The sequence below is a fragment of the Sturnira hondurensis genome, unplaced genomic scaffold, assembly GCF_014824575.4.
Source record: "Sturnira hondurensis isolate 20B ecotype Veracruz unplaced genomic scaffold, ASM1482457v3 Scaffold0020642, whole genome shotgun sequence".
NCBI classification, from domain to species: Eukaryota; Metazoa; Chordata; class Mammalia; order Chiroptera; family Phyllostomidae; genus Sturnira; species Sturnira hondurensis.
In genome coordinates, this window is record NW_028093273.1 from 5,452,146 (window position 1) to 5,466,495 (window position 14,350).

The 14,350-nt window shown below is 37.8% G+C and overlaps 1 protein-coding gene across 2 annotated transcripts in view; it reads right to left on the reverse strand.

Annotated features, from left to right (window-relative positions):
• RORB (RAR related orphan receptor B) overlaps positions 1 to 14,350 on the reverse strand; it is a 194,376-nt gene that overhangs the window by 51,093 nt on the left and 128,933 nt on the right. For both annotated transcript variants that reach the window (XM_037030320.1, XM_037030319.1), the window contains exons 2-3: positions 8,275 to 8,360; positions 3,525 to 3,666 (exon numbers count right to left, since the gene is read on the reverse strand). In XM_037030320.1, coding sequence (XP_036886215.1) covers positions 3,525 to 3,666; positions 8,275 to 8,360 — 228 coding nt within the window. The remainder of the gene's footprint in view (positions 1 to 3,524; positions 3,667 to 8,274; positions 8,361 to 14,350) is intronic.

A 14,350-nucleotide genomic window follows, 5' to 3' on the forward strand; every position in this document is an offset into this window, starting at 1 on the left:
CACTTGATTACTGAGAGCTAAGTGCTATGCTTTCTTTTTGGAGCCCAGTATCTTCCTACTGATGCCAAACATCTTTTTTTTTTTAAGTTGTACAGTTGGAAACAGTTTACATGGAAGATTCTGGCAACTAACATTCTTGAAAGGTCCAGTTAAAAGGAGAAAGAAATCAGATAGTGGAGAAGATGTAGTGGGCATATACATGGTGTTAATTCACACACACTTACACATGCATACCTTTCCCCTACTATATACATAAACACATACGTATGTATTCCCAGTAGATTTGACCTTTAAGTCTTTGCCTAAGCTAAGTTTGAACAAATTGTTATTGCCAAGCTTGTCGTCTGTTCCTATATTTGCCGTGGCTAATAAACCACCATAGAAGTGGCAGTCAGGAGAAAATGAAGGTCTAGTGATGGCGACAGTTAAATCTAACTATCTACTGGTACCATGTTATTTTAGTAACCAGGTGTAGTGGAGTAAGCATTCTTAGAGCCAGGCATAATTGACAGAAAGAAAATGCAAATATCAAAATGAACATGCTACTTATGTCTGAGGGAAGGTGGGTGTAATGTATGTAGGAAGAAGTTATGTGTGAGAGCAGTTTACTCTGGCTACTGGCACTATTGCTAAAACACTTTGAAAATATTTGTTTAATTAGTAGAGGTAGTTATAATAAATTAGCATCAGGAGAAACACTGTCTCTCTTCTATGCATCCTTACTAGACATAGCTAATAAATGATCATTTTAGGGCTTTCCAGTTCTGTAATACCACACATTAGGCATTACTTATTAATAGGAGATAAAAACTTACTTAGCTTCCCTGGTGTTAGTATGATTTATTTGGTATAAAGTATCCTTTATAATCGAGGTTCAGACCAAACTTCCAGTAGTATATAATGTAGTAAAGAAGACTTTGTTTTCCCTTAGAGAGAATCTTTTTTCCCCTTCTCCTCATTCCCAACCACCACACCCATTCTTGAGCACTTCTTATTACTAGTTTGACATAAGACATGCTCAGGAGGCATGTTGGAGGTTATTCCTGGCAACCTCAGGATGGCCTCTGGACCAAATATCAAGATGGACCATATCCTTAATCCCCAGCATCCTCAGACAGTGTATTGCTTTTACTTGCATAGAGATTTATATGCTGCAGTAAATTTCTTCCCTCTTGAAAACAGATTGTGGCTCTATCCATCCAGTGCCCTCCCCTCCCTCAGCACATTTCTTTTATGTCTTGGGATTCAGATGGGAATGGTGGACTGATGTCACTGATTCTGCCTGGGACCAAATGCCCATCCCTTGCTCATGATTCTGTTCACCAGCACAGACCTGCAAAAGCAGCACTCCCAAAAGAGACATTTCTGTTTATTGTAGGAAGAAGTAACAAATACAAGTACCCATTGGTTTTTTCTTTTTGAAGGGTCCAGTTAAAAGGAAACTTATTAATGTGGCTTTCAGATACTGCCAATTAATATGCTGCCTCTTATATTGTGGAAACAATGTACAAAATTACTAACTCAAATTCCCCTAAAATTTTACTAAATGAATCTTAACTCCCATCCTCCAATTCTTCACTTTAATTATGTGGAACTACACAGTGCTATAAGTTTACCTTAGGAGTAAATTTATGTAGTTAACAAGTCTAGAGAAACAAATAAAATACCACTTAGGCAATAGATTTATCACTTAGAAAAATTTTGAAAACTTACACCTTTGCATCTTTAGAAACTATCTGCAAACTAAAGGGCTCAAGGTCATACTCCTCGTCTTTTTTTTCCAGATTTATCTCACAGATGTACTTTCATGCAAGATGGGTTTAGATGGGTTGAGAATTAGAGAAAAGATAAACCAAGATTCAAGACATAACTGTTTGGAGAATGCAAACTAAGAAGTAAGTAGTTTATGTGCCTAGATATCAAGACCTATGTGGAGATGAATTTACCCGAATGACTAAAAGGTCCATGTTTAATTTTTTTTAAGATTTATTTATTTATTTATTTTTAGAGGGGAAGGGAAGGAGAGAAATATCAATGTATGGTTGCTCTCATGAGTCCCCCGCTGGGAACTGGCCTGCAACCCAGGCATGTGCCCTGACTGGGAATCAGACCATGATTGTGTAGTATGCAGGCCTGCGCTCAATCCACTGAGCTACACCAGCCAGGGCCCATGTTTAATTTAATAACTCATAAAAACCCCTTAGTATCTTTATACTAAGATAGAGTAGATGCAAATTATCTAATCTTTAAAAAATCTGGAAGCATTTATTTTCTCTTTTTTTCTTTTTTTAAAAGATTTTATTTATTTATCTTTAGAGGAGAAGAGAAGGAGAGATGGAGAGAAACATCAATGTATGGTTGCCTCTCATGCATCCCCTGATGGGAACTGGCCTGCAACCCAGGCATGTGCCCTGACTGGGAATCGAACCTCGATCCTCTGTTTCACAGGCCTGCTCTCCATCCACTGAGCTACACCAGCCAGGGCTATTTTCTCTTTTTTGATGGTGGTGGGTCCACACCATGCTGAACTTCAGCAGAGGCAGTGTGACCAGGAGCACAGTATCCACAGTGCTTCACATAAAAAGAATAAGTATCAGGGGCACTGTCTGTGTCTCGGGCACTAGGAAAAAGGGAATGCTATGTTTCATTAAACAAACATTTAGGTGCCTGCTTTTAACTAGACCCTGAGGATACAGTGGGAACAGGACAGAAATGGCCCCAAGACTCGGGGCTGCTCACAGTCTGATACAGGAGAGCTGTGGCCAATGGCAGTGGGGAAATAAATAGTTTAGATGAATGCTTAAAAGTGGAAGAAAAGCTAGATGAAAATCTCTGTTTTTATTTCCTCTCTTTTATTAGTCTAAGAAGTTCTTTGTTGAGTCAAGCCACCCATTTGGGTTGGGTGTGAAGATAGGTGCACGCTTGAGTCATACTCTGAGAAGGATACTGCCTACACAGCCCTTCTAAGACTCGGACTGCTGCAGTTGCATTTGGGATCTTCAGCATGACTCAGAAGAGTCTATATCCTTATCTGAATAGCTGTGACCAGCAAGTGGAGCTTCTGGGCTTCCTATAGAAACACATTCTCATCCTTAGCATCTCTACATACTGAGCAACTTGTGGAGTCTGACTTACCAAAGCAAATGAACGGTCCCAGTTCCCTAGGGCTTTCCGGTTTTAGCTCTGAAAATCTCATGTCCCAGGAAGCCAACCCTTCATCTGCAGGCAAATCTGGACAGCTGGCATCTCTCAGTCTAGGCCTATGTGGTTCTCACCTAACCTAGTTAGCACAGGTTGCTCCACAAGCTACAGTAAAGTCTCTTCTTTGCATTTCATAAGCAACACTATATTTTATATGTTCTTACTTTTCCTCATAATGCACTACGAACACATGTTTTTTCCCTTCTTATCTCTAATTCCCTTTGTCTAGAATTCTTCCAGCAGCTTAAGTAGACTCCAACAAAGCATCCTTTATGTAAGAAGTAGGAAGCCTTTATGTAAGAAGTAGGAAGGCAATGCCTTACCATCTCTTGACATTCCTAGGGCAAGACACTTCTGCAGTCGGCAGTGTTGGCAACGGTTTCTGTTGGTTCTGTCAATTAAACAGTTTCTCTGCCTTGGGCAGGAGTAAGAGGCATTGTTCTGCTGGCTCCTCCTAAAGAATCCCTAGAGAGAAAAAAAGAATGCGAGAAAAATAGATGTATAAGGATGGAAACAGAGACCATTAACATATACGTCTGCTACATTTTCTACAGTGAGCACGACCGAATTTAGTTTTTAAAATTCTTTGGATGTCTCCCCTAGGACAGCTTACAGATATTTCTACTAGGAAAAATACACTATCTACAGAGATCCAATGGTATTGTTCATTCATTCATTCCATGTCTATTAATGATGTTTGCCAGCTGTGCTGTTCTCTGTGAAGAAAAGTAGAGCAGAGTTCCTGTCCCAAACTGCAGTGAGGAGGAGTGGCAGAGAGAAGTGTCACTGTGAGCCAAATAGGACAAAACTCGATGGGGACTATAACACAGGATTATGTCAAGTGCTGTGGGGTTGAGGGACTCGGGGCATTGGTTGCGATAGCAGTAGCGAGGAGGTTGGGCTCAGTATGTGCCACTAGTTTAGTTTTTAAGATGCATTTTTGCTGATTTGAAAATTTTCGCCTTTGGAAAGGATACACCTGGGAATTTGGTTTTGGAACCACTGAGGTACCTTATGATCATCCCATGTTTGAATAAGAGAATATGGTATATAAACTGTTCAATAAAAAACAAGCAATACATAAAAGCTGAATTACTGCTTTATGCTTGGTCTCAGGCTATGGTAATGCAGGAGGTTTTCTTGTGAATAAGTTTGGGTCATTTCAGTACAAAATGAACTTCCATAGATTACCATTTACTACCCTTCTGAATAAAGCCACAGTTAAATTTATTAGGTTTTTAATCTTTGGATACCCTTTGACTTAATTATCTTACAGAAAACCCTACTGGGGAAATAAACATTTTCTCCAGAGATATGAATGTATACCTTTCACCCATTTAATCAGTTTCCCTAATTACTCTTTTATTTTATTTATTTTTATTTAAAAATTAAAAAATGTATTTGTTGATATGAGAGAGAGAGAAAGAAAAAGAAAGAGAGAGGAAATCATCAATGCTAGAGAGAAACATCCATTGGTTGCCTCCCATAAGTGCCTGACCAGGGGTCAAACCCACAACTTAGGTATGTGCCCTGACCAGGAAATGAAACTGCAACCTTTTGGTGGGTGGGATGACACTCCAACCAACTGAGCCAAATACACCAAGGTCCCTAATCACTCTTTACTCTTGAATTGCGATACAGCAAAAGAGCAAAGTGCTATGAACAAAGTGGTAGTCTGCAGATTTCCCAAGATAAATTTTAGGAAAAGATAACCTGCAGTAACATCTTTTGCCTGAGGAAAACTAGAAAATTTCTAGGTGTTAAGCCCAATACGAATCTTGTTGAGAGGCCTGGACTAGGTCACTAGACTTCCTTTAAATAGCTTCTGTGTTTCCCCAACTATCAACAGGAGAGAGTGGGGCTGGGACTAAGGTGAGGCTAAGAGAGGCAATTGCCTTGGACATAAAATTTTAGAATTTCCAAGAGATTTGCTAATCCGCATAAGTAATATGAAACAGGATATGTTAAAAATCAACACTAGCACATAAACTCCCAGGAGTTTAAATAAAGACAGGACTAAGATTAGTGATTTTCCTTTGTTTCAAATTCCCATATGGTTCAGCATGGCAATGTGAAGAGAGCTCGGCCGACCTTGTGCAGAAGCTCAGAAATGGATATGTAGCCAAGTATCTTCTTAAAGACAAAGGGCTCCAAATGGTTTTTGGTTGTAAGCCTCAAGCCATTCAACAACAAACATTAGTTTCATATCTATAAATACATGTGTATTATTTATGAAACGGACCAGGGATGGTGGAATGTGATATTTGGTTGTCCAGGTCTAATGAATTCATGGAGCCCCTTAAAATAGAGATTACTCCCAACCAAGCCCCCCCAGGGATCGAAATGATATATTTCACATACCACGAAAGCTGTCAGAAAGCATAACCTCAGCCCATTCGTACTGATTAAAGATAATCAGGAATTTACATTTTAGGAAAGAAGTGGGTAATTTTTAATCTTTGAATACTCTAGTGTCACTTACTTAACACAAGAATTGACAGAAAAGACTTTTCTGAAGTCATAGCTACAGCCCTAATTTAAGGTCAATTTGACATTAATTATGAGGTATTACTTGCTTATCTATTGCTCATTATTGCATATGAGGTATTTGGCACATAAAAGAAATCGTTTCAAATTTTACTGAATGGCTAGAAGTTTAAGCAAATGCACCAGCTGAATTGATGTTATTTAAAACAGGTCGTTGATGCCGAGTGGAAAACTGCATGACGAAAATTCAGAGCTGGATACGGAATGTGCTGACATTGACATCTTACTCTAAACAGAATTACCTGAGCTTACTATTTGGAGGAAAATGTAGCATATTTACAAGTGTGGGTTTCTCCATGAAATTCAAAAAAGTGTGGAGTACAATGTCATTTTGACTAAAATCTCAGAGCATGCCTCAGAATAACAGTGTAATTTCTTTGGCTGTGGGTTCCTCCTTTAAATAGAAAGGTGACAGGAACTGAAGCCCTTGTCCCTGGCTATTGACCTGTTGGAACGTATTTGTTCAGTAGTTACATCTTTTGGAAATTACTGTTTTAAATGCTTTGCTCCTCAACACGAACATATCCCCATCTTTTGAAATCAGATATTTTCCAATAGAGCTTATGCAATGAAACAAAATACATCGCCACTTTGATATTAGTCTAAAAAGCAATTAGACTATATGGGCGTGTGTTTTTGGATCCTATGTAAGCCAGACCAGAGCTCTTAAAATTGCCCAATAAACTGACACAGTGGTGGAAATGCTTTCACTGGAGAGAGATCTGATTCTAAAATTATTAGTGTTTACAAAGAAAACTACTTAAACTACTTGCCCAGCAGTAATAACTTATTCTGGGAGGGTAAAAAATTTCTGATTTGTAATTTTGCTTTATTGTTTCTTTTGACATGCTGATTAAATTGTATTGAGGTGGGTAACATGCAATTCTTACCTGTGGGTCTGCAGAAAAACAGAGTGAAAGGCACATCTTGTGATGTTCAAATACAGATTATCGCAAATTACTTCTGAAGCAGGTCAGTATATTGATGGGTTAGCATATTAATAATGGTATTCTCCCCTCGCTGCACCCTTCCCCAGTGTTATTTTCATTCATTTCTTTTTCTTTTAGTCCCTTCAGTTTTAGTTCTAGGAATCATGCTGTTTTAAGACTGGGACAAGACTGCCAATTTTCCACATAGCACTACTGAAGTCTTAAGATTAAAGTTGGTTCTCAGAATCTATGATTGTGCTACATCTCTTTCAGTTTACTAACCTTAAATTAATGATTTAATCTCTTGAATTTTTGATCATAAATATAACTGCTTTTACCAGCAACTTTGCCAGCATATCTCTTTTCCCTACCAACCACAGCTGCATTGTATTTGTTCTGGTTACACGTTACCTTTTAAAATTAATTGTAGAACTGTCTTTATTTCCCTCTTGATACTTAGTCCCTTGCACTTTCTTTGCTTCTAAAGATTAATTTAGCAAATTTACTGTTCAGTTTTAAATTTCTCTTATTTTAGATTAGGTATATGTTGATTACTATCCTTTTAATTTTTCCTTCCTATCTATCTATCTATCTATCTATCCATCCATCCATCCATCCATCCATCTCAGCTTTGTACTTTAAAAGCAGCTTGCCCATAGGCATTCATTTGCTTTGGAAGGATTGACTGGCTCTGTCCTGGAGGGGAACGCTGAACCCAGAATGAAAAAGCCGGTGTGTTGACCATGTCCTCTCACTAGATCTATGACAATGGCCAAATGACATAATCTTGTTTATACCTCAGGATCTCATTGAAAAGTGAGCAGGTTGGACAGGTGCTTTTTAATTAATTTACAGATTATCCAGACTATTTTTAACATGTTATGCTTCCAGTTTTTTTGCTTAATTTTTCTGGAATGTGAACATAAAGGTTGGCCATATGTATATTACAACTGTTACTTTGCATTTTTGCTCAAGCAGATAAATAAATATAGGCCCATTAGATTACAATCTTTGTTATTTTTTAAAATTTTATTTATTTATTTTTAGACCAAGGAGAAGGGAGGAGAAAAAGAGGGAGAGAAACATTAATGTGGGATTGCATCTCGCGCATCCTCTACTGGGGACCTGGCCTGCAACATAGGCATGTACCCTGACTGGGAACCCAACCTGTGACCCTTTGACTCTTTGGTTCACAGGCCTGCGTTCCATCCACTGAGCTACACCAGCTGGGGAATTTAACCTATATTTCTTTCGTATAGGAATAAGTGTCCTGGAGTTTACTGGAGACAATAGTGTTAAAAAGGCAAGAGTCAGCACTTATATCTCTGTAAATGTGAATAATTCAAGCTTTTACATAACAATCCATTTTCAAGCATCTGCTGACCATTTAGTCAGACTATAGCAAAAAGGTGAAAGGCCAAGGCATGGAAAATCAACCCACCCAGCCATCAAGCAAGAATTCCTGAATGTCAGCAGCAGGTGCAAGAATCCTATAGCAGGCCTTCTTTAAAAAGGTGTCACCACACGCATCATGAGGCACACGGATGCCTGAGGCAAACATGGATGCTGGGGGCAGTACTGTGTCAAAGTCCCATACCTTGCAGCCTTCACACGTGATGACTCCGTAGTGGATCCCAGAGGACTTATCGCCACAAATTTTGCATGGTATCACTTCAATTTGTGCTGAAAAGGGAAAACAGGCATTTTGAGCTCACAGAGTTTTCTTCTTATTTTTACCCTTCTACCTCCCTCTCCACTTGTCCTTGTCAGGACTTTAGTGTTTGAAGACACTGGGGTGGGGTATGGGTATGGTGTGAGGTCATCCAGTCCCATTTGAATGGCCTCCTAGAAGCTCTTCTAGTTAAAAGGAAATCCATCTTGTTTGCCTTTTTCCAAAAAAAAAAAAAAAAAAAAAGAGCCAGAGACCAGAAGCTTTGTAAATTTTGCCTTCATCATTTTATCCTTCATAACCTGGACCTTGAAATAATGTGATTCAAAAATCCCTGGGACCTGAGACTTCATTTTTTAAATTTTAAACCTCAAGCATTATCAAGGAGAGTTATAACATTGCCTTATTTCAATAGTTTTTAAAATAGGTAAATAAAAGCAAAACTGGAGCAGGTGGTGGTGACTTTTTATTGGGTTGACCAAAAAGCTCATTTAGTTTTTTCTGTACAATAGCTCTGGTGGTGCTTAGTTTTCTTTAACTTCATTGAAAACAATTTTGTTAGATTGTATTGTGACAGCTGTTATATCAGTGTGCATTTCAAAAAGACATCAAAATTGGTGGATTTTCATGAAGTCATTTTAATGTTGAAGATGGAAGAAGATACACAACACTTTTGGCATATTATGCTTTATTATTTCAAGAAAAGTAAAAACACAACTGAAATGCAATAAAATATTTGTGCAGTGTTTGGAGAAGGTGTTGTGACTGATCGAACATGTCAAAAGTGGTTTGAACATGTCAAAAATTATTTTGGCTAAAAATTCTTGACTGTCTGATGCATTGGAAGATGTTAAGCAGCACCCCTAGTTTCTACCCACTAGAAGCCAATAATAAGACATATCCAACACACTCAAAATATCTAAATCAATAAAGCTACTGGTATAAATGAAAAATATGTCTTTTATTCTATGGGAAAAACTAAATGAACTTTTTGGCTAACCCAGTAAATTATGTGGCTAAGTGTTTATTTGTGAAAATACCAATGATAAATCAGTCAAATATTTATTGAGCACACTCTGTATGTCCACTAAAATAATAAATGTTGCTTTCATAAAATATGATATACTAATGACACCAATAGTCTAATTACTAACACACAATTGATACACAGAGAAATCAGAGAAAAAAATGATGAAGTATGTGGGTACTAACTACGACTTCGGTAGAAACTGAAATAGTTCCACTGGAAATGAAGACAGCTTGGCTAATTTTGAAGATTGCATATAATTTAGTGAGTCTGAAGAGAGAGGCAAAGGGCATTTTGGCAAGTGGTATAGAACGAAGGTGGTCTGGAATGATGTGGTTTGTGATCATTGAGACAGTCAGCGTGGCTCTAATGGAAACTTGGGCCGTATGGTTATATGGTTAGACAGAGGACCTGATGATATCAGATTATGGAGCCACTGAGAGGCAGAGGATTTTCAGCTGATACCACTGGCCATAACGAATCAAGAAAGTGAACAGGTGAAAGAAATGATGAAAGTGGTGGTTTGGGTACCTTACAAAGGTGAGTTCAGCAGGCTAACCAGAAACGTGCAGAAGACCAACTAAAAGGCAATGGCTAGCCTGGGTGTTAGGAGATGAAAGTGGGGGTTACATTGGTAGCAGTGTAAAAGGAGAGGAAAAGGCAAATAGGAATATAGTTCAAAGGTAGAGCTGAGAAGATAAATGCTGGAAAGGACACAGAGGCAGAAGTTGAAGAAGATGGTTACTTTAAGCTTTTTGAATCAGAGAGAGATTAAATAGTAGGCTTGACACTAATGGGGATATCAGTGAGGCAACCACTTTGCAGATTACGGTGGGGCATGGGATTTCCATTTTGCGTGGGTATACTTTGGTGTGATATCTTGTAGGCACCAGTATATAGATCTTGGAAAGGTGATTTTAAGTCAGCATCAAGGTTATGGATGAATTCATTAGATCAACTTTACTTAGATTATAGAATTGCAATTCCTATGCCTCTGAAAGTATTCTAAGTGTTGTTAAAATTATACGCACTAGAAAGATTTGCTTTTCCCACTCTCAATTTAAAATATGCAAAATATGCTTCAAAATGCTTTGTATATCAGTGTGCCACTTGGATGCTTTTCTATAGTTTCCTAACCTTTGAATATACAAAACAAATGAATGCAAGACATAACCCTATTTTTTATATCTTTATACATTAAAAAAGATAACATTTTGCTTTAGGAGCGCATTAAATTTTTGAAATTGAATATTTCACAGTGAGTTTATCTTTCTAAGTGAAAAATTCAGTGTTATATTCTATGAGAAAACTGAGGATTGAGGTGGTTAATAATGCCCTTGAGTTGACTTGGGAGATAAAAACCAGAAATTAGCCAAGTTTCTTGGTACTTCATTTAGTAACCCATTGTCTTCCTCCCCCAAAGATGAAGTATAAATATGATTTTGAATTTCTATATTATCTCAGGAGCACTGGCTATAGAGATAATGAAAAATAAATTAGAAGAGACAAAGTCAACTAAAATACTTATCCAACTATTTCTATTTGCTTCTATTCTTTTAGCTTTTAGATTACACTAACCAGTATTCATCTTCAAGATTTTGTGATGTGGAAAAAATGAGAAATTCGATGTCATTCTATTCTGTTCTCTTCTCCTTGATTTCACGGCAAAGATAAAATCTCTGATCTTGTTTTCTGTTTATGAAGCTTAGCTGACAAACTTCATAGCTTTGTGAGGATTAAATGAGGTGTTTTCTGTAGAAGTGCCTTGTAAATAGAGTTACAAAATATCAGTCTCCATCATTATCACCAGTATTGTTGTTAACTGGTGTTTCAAATCTTTTGGACAAGAATTGAAGCCATATTATTATTCCTTTATTAAAATCTTATTTTAAAAATACCAAATGAATGAAACTATAGGTTATTTTTTAAAGTGATAAACTTTCAAATAGTAACTTCTTTGCAATGATTACAAAACTGACTAAGAATCCCAGGTATCCATTGTACAGTTGTTAGGCTTATATGATATTAAGTCAGAGGGGCTCTTTGCATAAATTACTCCCCAGGGAGTAACTTACACGTGGGGAGAATCTGCTTCAATAAGTTCTTAATTATAAAATGATCTAACTCTAAAGGAAATGAAACAGAGGTAATTTGCCCCCTGGGATGTGAGAAGATGTTTTTGAAAGCCACAAAGGTTATCTCATAGACTTCGGAAATACAAATGAGATAAGAAATGATTCAATAGAGGATCTGCATATTTATACATATTTATAATCCTAGCTCAACATGTAATCTTGAAGAACCATAAACACTGTAACGGTATTTTTAAAGAGGAAGAAACTGCTTAACAGGGTATGTGTGTGTTGCTGTGTGCAGGAAGGGATTACTGGTTTGGAAAACCTATGGTCATTTTTACTTATTATGACAGAATACGCCATCTGAGGTTTATTACAGATGAAGATAAAGTTAAACAATTTAAAGTACAAATCCTTTTCTCTTGTTTAAAACAAACTGCTTCTGAGTTACAACTTCTTAATTCATGCTATGTATTGTATAAAGCACATCTTCAAGACAGAGTATTTCAGACGCTGATTAGGACAACCGGTCACGTGATCGCTTGTATATTTGCCATTTGTAAATCTCTTCCACTGCACCGGCCGTACTCTCTTGTGCAATTGCCTTGTAGTGAGTCAGATCTGGAGACACGCTGTCTATCATGGTTTCAGACTGAACATCTAGGGGGGATTTAGTGGCTTGGACCTCACCAGCTGTTACAATTATGGTGTGATAAGGAAACTAAGGAGGGAGTCCAACTTTCATACTTTTGCTTGGCTCCTGGATTAATTCAAAAACAGTGTTCTCTGAGAGATGAACATGAGGTGCTGCAATGCTCTGAGAGATGGTTTGAGATATGGTCCTCATTTTTCAGTTTTTCCATTTCTTTTATTTTCCTCTCACATATATTTTTCTCTTGGTAATCTTTTTTGAAAACTTAAGTTAAAATTTTATTTACTGATTAACTTTTTAATTTATAAAACCCATTGGATCCAGTTTTTTAAAATGATATTCTTATAATGTCAAAGAAAGTCACAAAATTAAAATTACTTGATGACAATTTATGAAGTACAGTTAACTTAATACTCCATTTTCTGGCAGGCAGATCCTATTCAACAATTACAGATTAGCCAAAATTTGTCTCTTCTTTGGAGATGTCAGTTCTCTTCTCCCAGCTCCTCCTGAAGGCCTTTTCTTCCTTACAGCCCCTTCCCATGGCACAAAGCCACTATGTGTTGAATTCTTTCCGCTTATCGAAATGTAGGAGGTCTGTCCGGAAAAAGTCCAACCATTGTTAATATAACGAGAATGGTTTGTTCAACACCAATGTAAGCTGGCAGCCAAGGAGAGTGGACTGGAATGCACATGCGTGAACAATGATGACTTCACTGTACTAGTCACTGGGGGCAGTAGATGCTGTTGAGTGAGCGTGTGTACTGTGTGGCCATCACATTGAAGATGACTGAGTGAATAGAGCTATGAATCTGCATCAAATTTTGTGTTAAGCTTGTACATTTCTCTGCAGAAACTTCAGATGATTCAAAAGGCTGCAGCTAGGGACAACTGGTGATTGGCTGCTTCATCACAATATGCTCTCTCATGCATCACATCGTGTGCAGAGTTTTTTGGCAAAACATCAGATCACCCAGGTGACTTAACCCCGCTACAGCCCAGATTTGGTAGCTTGGGACTTCTGACTTTTCCCAAAACTAAAATCACCTTTGAAAGAGGAGGAATTTCAGTCCGTCAGTAAGATTCAGGAAAATACACAGTGGGGCAGCTGATGGCGATTGGGAGAAGTGTGCGGTCCCAAGGTGCCTACTTTGAGAGGGACTGAGGTGTCCTTGTCCTAGATACAATGTTCCTTGTATCTTGTATCTTCTTCAGCTATTTTCTCTATTTTTCATATTACATGACTGGATACTCTCTGAACAGACCTCATACACATCTTTTGTTCTGCTGCCTTAGAGTCACCTGCTTGTAAAGGCAGGTGTTAAGTTAGATGAAGTAATGTAGGCAAATGAGTTAACTAGGAAGTGCATCACTTTGATCCATTAAAATACCTTAATTTTTAAAAGGAACCATCAGGAATGGTAGTAATAATGGGATGTTCATGTACTTTTTGTTTGGAGAGCACATTTTTACTGCGTGGCTCTTGTGACTCTCAATTCCTACCATCCCATCTCTTACAACTCAACCTGACTATTTTTATATTCTGGGCATTTTAAGTTCACTGAGGACAGGGTGCAGGTTATATTTGTTTGTTTATATTTTCCATGGAGCCCCAAAGAGAATTTTTATATCTCTTTAAGGCAGTGGTCCTGAAATTATTTTTATTTCCTGCTTTTGTGTGTGTGTGTGTGTGTGTGTGTGTGTGTATGAGTGTGAGTACAACCAAGAGATTTTATACTCCCTTTTATAAAAGAGGCCTTAAGCAATACTGGTTTTTCACATATGGGGTGAGGAGAAAAATCAGGATCTTGATATTGGAGTGGATATATACTTTGAAATAGGCTCCCAGGTGATTCTCATATGATCTGATAAAGCTCCATTGAGTTTTCAATAAATCAAGTTATTAAGTAGGAATTCTCCACAGCATGTAAACCATCTGTGAAGAAATACAACCTGGGGACATGGCTAGAATCTGAAAATACTAAGGGGTGACCGGTAAGTCTTTCTCTGTTTCCCGACTTTTGCTTTGGGGCCATACTTGCGGCATCTTTTGTTTTATACCTCCTTCTTTTTTTTTTTCCCTCAAGGAAAATGAGAGGCATCCACCCAGTCTACAATAACTCCCACTCCAGGACACTGGGTATGCCCCTTAGTTTCTGTTTCCCAGAATCTTACAGTTATAGTAAAAGTGGACAGTGAAGGAAATACTCTTAGTGTCTGAGTAAAGCACAATTTACACATACAAAAATA